The sequence below is a fragment of the Limulus polyphemus genome, unplaced genomic scaffold (assembly GCF_000517525.1).
Source record: "Limulus polyphemus unplaced genomic scaffold, Limulus_polyphemus-2.1.2 Scaffold834, whole genome shotgun sequence".
NCBI lineage: Eukaryota > Metazoa > Arthropoda > Merostomata > Xiphosura > Limulidae > Limulus > Limulus polyphemus.
This window is the reverse complement of record NW_013666444.1, coordinates 266,046-277,207: the sequence shown is the minus strand read 5'-3', so window position 1 is coordinate 277,207 and position 11,162 is coordinate 266,046. Positions and strand designations below refer to the sequence as shown.

The 11,162-nt window shown below is 31.2% G+C and overlaps 1 protein-coding gene across 2 annotated transcripts in view; it reads right to left on the bottom strand.

Moving 5' to 3' along the window:
* Positions 1–2,072: 2,072 nt before the first annotated feature.
* LOC106460777 (WD repeat-containing protein 7-like) overlaps positions 2,073–11,162 on the bottom strand; it is a 211,384-nt gene continuing 202,294 nt past the window's right edge. For both annotated transcript variants that reach the window (XM_022387558.1, XM_013920513.2), the window contains 2 exons: positions 5,840–5,944; positions 2,073–2,350 (listed from right to left, as the gene is read on the bottom strand). In XM_022387558.1, coding sequence (XP_022243266.1) covers positions 2,165–2,350; positions 5,840–5,944 — 291 coding nt within the window. In that variant the 3' untranslated portion in view covers positions 2,073–2,164. The remainder of the gene's footprint in view (positions 2,351–5,839; positions 5,945–11,162) is intronic.

Below are 11,162 nucleotides of genomic sequence, written 5' to 3'. Positions count from 1 at the left end.
GTATTTGAATATAAATAATACCCATTTATAACATAAAACTGATAAATGTACACATTTAATGCTAATCATACTAAACAAATAAAAATATATACAAACTACTTTACCCTTAATTGTTACCAGTCAAAATATTTAAGCATTTAAGAAGATTTATAACTGTAATAACAAAGCTACACAAAAACTGAAGAAACATGCTTCAAAGCTCAGATTAAGTTTTCCATGCTAAATATTAACTTTGTAAAACTAATTCTAATCTACTCACATATTTGTAGTAAAGTGATATTTGGATCCAAAACACACACTGTGCCCAAATTTACCATCTGAAAGGTCAGATTCAACAGCTCATATGTTAAATACTCACTAGCTAAGCAGATACTTGTGTGTTTTGATGTACAAATAGTTAAAATTTAAGTTAAGCATAGTTAGCCATGTGCAGATGTACATACTAAAATATGTTAAATTGTTTCATGTTACAAAAAGTTCATAAAACAGAACTATTTTAACTAGTAATAGTTTAACATATTGGGAATTTATTGTAAATTTAAATGTGATATAAATGTTGATCTACATGGGATACTATTATAAAGCACTGCAAAGTTAAGCATTTAAGCAATGAGAAAAGAACAGTAAAGAATACATCAAAGTTAGAAATCATGTTGGGAAAAGTATTCAAGGGAATATTAATGTAAACCAACAGCAAAATTTGTTTAGTAGTATTTAATTGGTTAGACAAATAGACTTCCTTTTAGACATAGAGAATAAAAATAACTGTATAATGATCAGGAGATCTAAGAAATTCAAGATACTCTATCATCAATCCTTTCCTGCAACTAAAGATGACTATTTAATGAATATGAAATTTTGATTTTTTTGAAGGAAAGAATAAGTAGATAACTTTGTACATGTGAACATTATGCTTTAATGTAACATTTAGTACAGCCATGCATATGCTATAGCTAAAGAGCAGATGTCTTGTATAATACGATAAATTTTTATGTAATATCCTCAGGTGTCAGGTAGATGTGAGTTTATGACTTTTCTTCATTACTGTCACAGAGTTCAATCCTCTTGGCTTCTATCTAATCAGTCAAACTGAAGCCATGTGTCAAAAATCAACAATGGTGATAAATATTCTCAATGTCAACAAAACATCTCAGTCTGTATTTATATTAACGGTTTGAAAAAAAACAATTAATGAATTTATTTAATGTGCTCATGCACCAGAAAATCAATATAAAAAAGAGAATTAGCTTAAAGTAAAGAAAAAGTACTAGAACAAGTGCAGAGAATATACTGGTACTGTTCATGAATCACACATCAAATTTAATCTTCTGGGATTTATTGGGTAAAAAGCTATTGTTTTTTATTATTATAATACATAATGTTCTCACTGACCTAAAGAAGTTGAAATGGTGCTGTAAATTTGATTCAAGTTCATGGAAACTATGTTTTGGAACTTATTTTTAAGCTCCACTGGATATCTATTTAGACTAATATTAAAAGAATATGGTATTTTATCCAAAAATGACAGTAGACTTAATCAAAGCTTAGAAGTAGCATTACTTGTATACAATATTTGAAATTGACAGCAGAGGTTTGTTACTGAAATGGTTTATTTTTTGTGAAATCAATTTCTATTTTCTGTGAACTAGTAGCTGTAACTGAATAGATTTGAGTGATACGTTTGATGTATTGGAATACAATAATACTTTTAATCATGAAGATTTAACTACTATCTACAGGATGTAACACATAAGCCAATCTAGTGTTAATACACAGTGAAATGATTATTACAGCAGATAAAGGTCCTTTTCACAGAGGTTAAATACAAAATACACTGTTATATATCAGTTTACAGCTTCTCATCAGGATGCATGCATAATGCTGCAGTGTCATGTCATCTTTTCTCAAAAATCTGGAATTAATTTTAAAAACTTGAAATTGATTTTAAATTATCACAGTTGGAAAAAATAACATGACCTGTTGTATCTTTTCTGCAACTACAAACAGTAAGAATTATAATTGTCTTCATAATAAATGGTTGAGGTACAACAGAATTACTATTTCACATTATATCCATGTTGTTCTACATGCACAAAAACCTTTATTTGAAAGCAAAAATCAATACAATAACAACACAATGAAAAGTCAAGAAATATATATTCATCTATGTGACACTAAATCTATGTTCTTTCCCATTGGCCAACAAGAGTACAACAACTTTGTTAGCTATCCAGACTAATCTTGCCATCTTTAAAGGATTACCCTTCACAGTTTCTGGCAGTGGAGGTGTACTGTGAGTACGCACACAACGTGTCTGGACATTACCAAGACCAAACAAGCCAGTTGCTGTCTGAAAATTAAAAATGATCACATAGTTAAATTGATTTTGCAAATGTATAAAGTGTACCTGCTGTCAATTCACATACTCACATATCCAAACCCAGAATACATTTTATAACTTCCAACATTATACACTATAACTTTTTCTTACTATTGTTTGTGTTGCCCTGCTTGCTGAATTTCTTTATGCCTGATTTCAATAGCTTACATAACTATATAAAAGATTTCTGCTGAAGTAATACTTAATTTTCATTAACTCCTAATTAACCAGGCATTGTAAAAAATATATGAATGCAATTTCTTTGTACATACTTGAAATTTTTTTAAAGTTTCGAACAACATAAAAAAAAACAACACAAAATTCAAAATGTACAAGTTAGAGACCAATATCTTGGTATACAAATAAAAAAATCACACAGAAAGCAGAGTTTCAACTGACACTAAAATACTGTATGTTAAATTTATCTAAATGTCATGAATTGTTTAGTACCAAAATTCAAGTTTTATTGGCTATGATTTGTTACAAAGTTCATCTGAGATAACTTTTCTTTCTTATGCATAACAATATTTTATACTTATTATTACCCGACTTTAAAAAAACAAATGAACATTTCACAGAAAACAAAAACTAAATGGTATGAATAATTCACCCATAGTCTGGTACAGTTAGATTTAACTTCTTTTTTAACCCTATGTGTATGGGTGAGGGACAAAATGCACAGATCATGAAGTTTTACATTCAAAATTTAATTTAAAAACTTTATTTATTATCAACTTATGTCATTAAATTGGTATCAAAACATACTAACTAAATCAAATTTAAATATTATACAAGTTTAAATTTCTTATTTCAAAAAGAAATATTTAAATAAATTCTCAGTCTTCTTCACTTTATGTATCACGTGACACTTGCTTGCTCTGAATTGCCCATTTAAACATTTTTCCCACACCCTTTTTGAGATTCTGAGATTTCATACTAATAACAAACTTACAGTATAGATATTCCTGACATAATCTGATTTTGTAGTCTCTAACTATCTTGATTTATTAGAGAAATTTCAACCAGAAGGACAAACCCACATGTCACACCCTCCTATCCAATACTGTCTTTCAAAAATGTCAATAATTCCCTCTGATGGTTGCTATTATATTGCTTATAACCAAGAAAGAAATATGATTTTAATTTTCTAAATCAGATATGATGCTAATTCATTCTAACAACAGTTTTTTAATTATTCATTCTACAGACCTGAAGTTGCTTGCTATCATAAAGTTTACCCTAAACATGGTAAAGAAAATATTACTTATAATTTAGTTAAAAAGCCAGTTAAATCATAATAGTTAAAGAACATTGTATTCTTTGTGCATATTACTATTTTGTGTTCTGAATTAAATATTTGAAATAAAAAAAAAATTCAGTAAAGTACTGACAACAAATGTAAGAAAACTTGGGTTAACTTTTATTGAGAACTTTGAGTACAAAAAAAGTACAAGACACACTCGTAAGTATTAAATTTCTTGTTTTAGTGTAAGTTTATTTATTTCTATAAAAGTAACTAAAAAACTTCTTGGTGAGGTATGCATGCATATGCTTTACATAATTCAATATCAAGACACATAATAGTGTGTCATGTGGCAAAACAACCTGGAGGACACACTGTGTGTTATTAACAAGTGTGATAGTTTAGCAATTTTCCACTTTCTGTAGTTCTGACTGCAGTAATCCAAACTGCCACAGGGATGTGCTCTACTGGACCCTTACATCACATACTAGATTTCAAGGCAATCCATTAAGAAATACACAAGATATAAAATCCCCAATTTTAATTCAATATTTTTTCCTATTTTTTTCTTTGCATTTTATTTGATAGAAAAACATTATTACCTTTTATGGATTTTTTCAAATTTGGTACACTGATAGATATTTATAACCTACTATAAGGTGTCAAATTTAGTCTAAATAAAAATCACACGTGCAAAGTTATTCAACAAAAGCTACTCAAATTTGACAAAAAATTTTGCACACACCTACACAAAAAGTCACATGCCTCAAGTTGAACAAAAATGCACCCTAGCTAATTAATAAATGAATACTTCCTGTAAAATTCTTATTAATGCTATAATTGTAGCTATCAGTTTGGCACAAATTTCGATTTCATTACTTTAAGTTGTACGCTTTATCCTTTTTTTGGCTGCACCTTTTTTTCACACCTAAGGTGTTTTTGATTAGATTTTGTTTAAAATAAGTTCAGCTTTGACTTGCTAGGTAATTTCTTGCTTCGTTATGCAGGCTCAATAGATAAGTTTAAAGAGGAGTAAAACAATAAAATTAAATTAAAACATATGTAGACTGTTACAAGCCTGAGAAAGTTTAGGATAAATAATGGCAACTTTTGTTCTAACCTTCAGTCATTCAAGAAAGAAAAAAGGGTAATTAGATTTATTGCATTTATTTGTGGTAGTTACAAGGTCCATCAGATGGAATAAGCCTGTATAAGGGTACAGAAAATAACATATAAAATACAAAGTTTTACTGAAAAACATTTTACATTCACTTAGAAGGATCAGTGGTTAACGAAATGAAATACGAAAACTGTAAGATGAAAAAAGTATCTTTATTCTTAAAATGAAAATTACTTTGTACTCAAGACTAGTCAGAGTTTTGAATCAGACTGACTAAAGTATGTACTCAGAAAAATCTTTAGTATAAATATTACATAATCCTGAATTATTGTGCACAATATACTTGTAATATTTATTGAAAGCTTACCAAATTTTACATTAAATAAGTTCAGAATTATAGAATTCATAGTAAACATTAATTCTCCAATAAGAGGTTGGTCTAATGGACTGATGTTATGCACACACGGTTAACTTCAGCTGGATTTTATAATATTATAAATCCAGAGACTTTGTTATTTACACTTTGACCTAGAAAGTATATACACTGAATAATGTGGTGTATGATATTACACTTATAATACTTGTTTCTATTGCTTCACACCTTTGTGTATAACGAGTTTGGGCAATGTGTTTCTCTTACTTGTGTATGGAAGCACAGTACACTAACATAATAGTAAACTGACAAACAAAGCTTCATAAGCATAATGAAGAGGGTTTATTTTGGGGAACATACTATATGTTTTTACAGAAATTGGTCTGTTGTCTGTCTTCTTCAGGCCAATGTTCTGTTGAAATATGTAGTATGTTCTTCACAACAAAACCACTTCATTATGCTTACAAAGATTTTGGCAATTTACTATTAATGTGTTTCTCTGTACATAAAAACTGTTTTAATACAATTGTATATATTTTTGTTTGTGTTTCATTCTTCAACAGTTTCATATTTTCCCTTATATTTTCATTTTTATGAGATTTCACAAAAGACACACCACACCATTAACCTAGAAAATAACAATTACTTACTCGGATAACAATAATAAAAGATGAAGAATGGATACTTAGCACTTAAAATCTTAAATATAATGAAGCTTCTTACCTGCCAAAAACAGAGTTTGTTCTCCCCACTTGAATAGGACACAAGGTACTTGCCATCAGATGAAAATGCACAAGCAGTGACAGCTGCTGCATGAGCTGGAATGTTCTACAGTAAGAAAAAATACCATTTTCAGCACAGTGAATAATACTTTAATTATATAAAGAAAAAATGATTACTTTTTTTAAATTTAAAAATGGTCTTTCACATTCACAACACCTTTAAATTCACCACTTTTTCATTTTCTAATATGTGATTTAAAAACGTTTTACCTACATGGTACTCTTAGATACATCTTTAAGGTAGTTTGTACAGATAACACAAGGGTAACTCAAGCAATGTATAATGAAATAAATCTAATTCTGACTTTGACTGAGTTTAAGGAAGACAAAAGATTGAAAATATTGTGACAAAGTGAAAATCAATCTTTATCTACAAAAACACAATCAAAGTCAGGCAAATGTAGATATGCAACAAAAATAACTAAACAATAGTACCAGGTACAAAATTTCAACAGTGAATCAAAAAGATTGGTTTTGATTTTAAAGATATCTGCAGAAAAACGGGACCTTTATGAAGATATATATACCAGTAAGGATACGCCAGCTATAATATTTTTTAGTTTATGAACGTCAAAATTTTTCTTACACTAAAAATGTATGTCTGATAGCTACTTACCTCACTCACACAAAGCTGTCTCAATCGCGATCAGCTCACCAGTTTTTATAACCTATCAATTTCATGCTATTTCTGAACATGTACATATCATGTAGCAATAGTACTGCAACACCTATATTAGCACAGCTAACTCCCTCTGCTATTCCCACTCAATCCTCACTTTCAAGAATTGGCATGTTTTAAAAGAAGAACACCCAGGGTTGGCGCAAGGATATTTTAGCACCCTAGGCAAGACCTCAGATGTGCACCCCGTTTTGATGAGCTAATGTAAAACCTGCATTACTATACTGTTTTTTGTAAAAATCCAAAAAACTCATTTGTAACGTGTATATTTTCATCTTGTGGCTGCATAACTGCATTCATACCAATAACCCATTTATTATTATTACATAAACACAATGAAGAAACAATGTCAATGAAACAATTTTCTTTGAAGCTTTATTTTGAGGCAATCCATAAAAAGCCATTTATAACAAGCATATTTTAAACATTTGAGTTCTTTCACATTATTAACCCGTTTAGTATTATTATCATATATATTTAGCGAAGAAATAAAAAACACAATTTAATTCTATACTATATTTTGTAATAATCCCCAAACTCTATTTATTACATATACATTTTCAACCTTTGTATCCATACATGTTAGTGCTAACTGCAGCACTGCTGCATTTGGGCAATGTAGGCAGAAGAAAATGAATAAATTAGTCAGAAGCTGACTACTGACACAATACACTGTTATGAGACACTGTTCCTACAGACAGTCGTAACTGAGGAGCTCAGCAGACACATGAAGCTTTATTAAAACTTTACTCTCCATACTTTTGATTTGGTAAATGTGTAAACAAGTTGTTTCAAGTCAAGTTTTTCAGAGCAATTTCAAGTTCTATTGACATAGTGGAAAGTACAATAAGTCTTTCTTGCGTCTTGGATGAACGTAAATATGTTTTATCAATTTTAGTTTTGAAAAACTTCGCTCATCACTGGCCACAGAAATAGTGTGTGTGTCAAGAGAATACGTAAAGCAATAAATGCATTTGGAACACTATTTGCCATCTTATTTTTACATATAAATTTTAAACTGTCTTGTGGTGACAATGTTTCTTGACCTGGCTTGCAGTGACATGTTTGTCAGATATCTGCAGACAGGTCTACAGCATCAGTAGCTTTGTTATCACCATGTTGTAAACCTTTTTTCTAGCTTTAAGCAATGCTCTATTATTTCCTTTGTTGTTATTTTCTGCAAACTGTGAATGTCATAAAAGAAGTCAAACAGAGAACTAGCTTGATGAATCCGTGTGAATCTTTGTTCAACTGATTGTATTGACGTGTCCAAGACTGCAAAATAAAAGTTCACTTTGAACTTTTGCTTGGAGTTCTGAATTGGTTCATGTTCATTGTCTGTCTCATATGTGAACTGTTTTCTCCTCCTAATATGGACTGGCTCTGGTTCAAAGTTTGGTAATATGTCCAACACCTCAGCAAGTTCACATGCATCTATTAATTCTTTCTCAAATTCTTCGTCATTCTTGTAGTTTACAAGAAACTTTGTTTCTTCCAGTTGTTCAACTGCATCATGTATATTAAACTCCTTCCCTTGAATTTTTTGTTAGCCATATTAATCTTAAAGGGGATACCATACCAAACAATGAGAGAAACCATAAAGTTGAACTCAAAAACGTTTTTTGCAAGACCTTGTGCCTCAACCTATGAAGAAATGCTAGATGATTATGTAAGGGAAATATCATCAGAGATTTCAATTAAGCCATCAAACATACTTCCTAGCTGCTAGCAAAGAGATTTCAATGCATTAATTTGGTTTTCCCATCTTTTATCACTTAATGGTTTCACTGTCATATGTAATACATGATGTTTTATAACCTCCCAATTGTGTGTTGAAGCTGAAAAGTACACATTGTACCAGGTCAACGAATGCTGTTACCTCTAAGCAACTCTTGGTGGCATCATTAACAACCAAATTTAAAGAATGTGCATAGTGGGAACCGAACAATGCTCCTTTCCCTTTCATGTTCCTTCCATCATCAAGTTTTCAATAAGTAATGGCATCTCCCGTACCTAATGAAGGATGGTGTCCATCATATCAGCACAAATCCCACAAAACTTTCTTTCATGCAAGGCTCTGGCTCACAATTACTAGTATCTAAAGGTACATCTACAAATCAAAGAATCATGGTCATTTGTTTGATGTTGCTTACATCAGGTGTATAATATAAAATTATCAAACAGTATTTGGTAGCATGAGCAGATGCTAGGATTTCTTTTTTATGGCATTGGCTAAGAGCCGAACCAGTTAATTTTGTATTTCTTTCTCAAGGTAGTGTACACACGTCTCATTGTTTTGTATCCTACTAAAATGTTCATTCATAAATTGGTCAAACAAAGCAAGATATTCTATCATCTTCAGAAAGTTTCCATTGCCAGAGGTGTGCAATTTGGCATGTGATCCTCAAAAAGGCAGATTTTACATAGCAAGAACTCTCACTAAAGCAATCAGTTGTTCTAAGATTTGCTGCCAATAATTTTGTTGTTGTTGTTTCTTTCAGGTGATGAAAGAATTGCAGATATGTTTTTCCAATCATTGCAGCTTTGGCCAGCAAGAGACAAACCAGTTGTGCAATTGCCAGTAAACAATTTACAACAGAAGCAGAATAGAGAGTCCTTTGGCTTGGAATACTGTAGCCACTGACAATGCATTTGTTTGTCATTGGCAAGTCTTCTAAAGTAATGATTTGATGAGAAATTTTTTTATTACAGTCTTTAGAAAAACTGTATTGCTTAGTTTCTCTGGCCCATGTTCCACTAAGATTAGTTGCAGATGCTCATCACATTTGGGCAAAATAGCATAGTCACCATAGTCCTAATTAGTGTTTTTTTCATTTTCATGTCTTTCCAAATCTTGATCCCAAGAAACATCACTTTTTTTCATTTTCTAAACTCAGAGAAAATATTCAACTTCATTTTTTGAGACTGTGATAAAAGCTGTTTTCTTATCATCCATGTCTAATTCATCAGCTTAATGGTCTACATCTGGAATTTGTAGACAAAGATGCTTCAGAAATGTACCTGCTTATTTTTTGTTTTTATCTTTTTCTGCCTTCCTTTTACAATTTTGTTCTACAACTCCTTACAGCCATCACCCCCCTTTATGCCAACTGAAAAATAAAAAATCATAATTAAGTCGTTTTTGTTTTCTTTCTCTCTCTAAAATCATATCTGCACACACACAACTCAGCATAAACATTACACTTATTAATCTAACGTTTAAATTAATTTCAAAATTTTCCATAGCACTGAAAATCTAGGACACAGAATACATACTGTTCTACGAGAGGTGTTGATGATGATCTAAAGATACCTTTAGGAAGGTCTTGGCAGGAGAAAGCAGCAAACACTACTGCTCAGAAGCATGCAATGTGCAGTGTACTACTAGGCTGGGTCACAAGAGCTGCACACATCTCTTGGGAAAACAGTGGGCTCCCATTGACTGAGGCATGGCTATCATATGGTAATCCATATGATTCTCCCATTCTTCCTAGTCCACAAGACCATGTGGGGTGCCCTGAGGTATGTGGGCATTGCTGAATCCAAGACCATGTAGGGTGACCTGAGGTAATACTTGTGGGATTAACCTTAAATTTACTCCTGTTAATCCTTTTCATTACCTGAACCCTTTAGACCTGGCTCAGGCCGGCAATGATCTATAAGTAATAAATTTATCAATGCCTGTGCCTTAATTCCGGAATATTTAGGAGAGGGTGCCTTATCATATTTGATATATATATATTCTAAAAGTAAAAATGCATCATATTTCCAAGGGCTTTAATAATGATAATGTTTTCTTAAAAGAATGGGAAATTTTCAAAGGCTGTTTATGAGCTTTTACATTTATAGAAGAACAGCTAAGAATTGTGCAACCCTTTACACCTGGCTCAGGCCGGCAATGATCTATAAGTAATAAATTTATCAATGCCTGTGCCTTAATTCCAGAATATTTTGGAGAGGGTGCCTTATCATAAATCTGCCACTGGATGCTGTGATATTACAAAGATAAGTACTTTGGAAGTCTCTTGGGACAAAAGATGCCATTGCAACATTTAGCAAATGACTGTATATTCACATTTTAGTAAGAATAAATGTCTAATCAGGAAAATAATACTACTTTGATCACCCAATAATTAGCACCTTTTACTTTATAATATTTAAACATGACCTTCTGTACTCGTTTAAAGTTGACATAAATTTAATACTTATAACTCTATATATTGGGTATATCTTCATGAAATTTGGCAGTCTTTCAGTTAATATTACAAGTCTTTCACATACAAAAAGTCATATTTCTTAGTGAAGTACTTTTAATAAAATAAAGTTTTGTCCATGAATATATTGAGCATTTGTTTTGAATAGTCCGTGTGCAAAGTAACTTTCATGTTAAAATTAAAGATACTTTTCCTCATCTCAAAAATCTCAAATTTCCTTTGTGTAATCCCTAAAACCTCCTAAATACATTTCAAACGTTTTTTTTCACTAAATCCTTATAGTTTATATGTTATTTTCACTACCCTATCTCAAAACGAGATCTGTCAATTCGACCCACCTCGTAACCACACAAAAAAAATCGAATAAACCC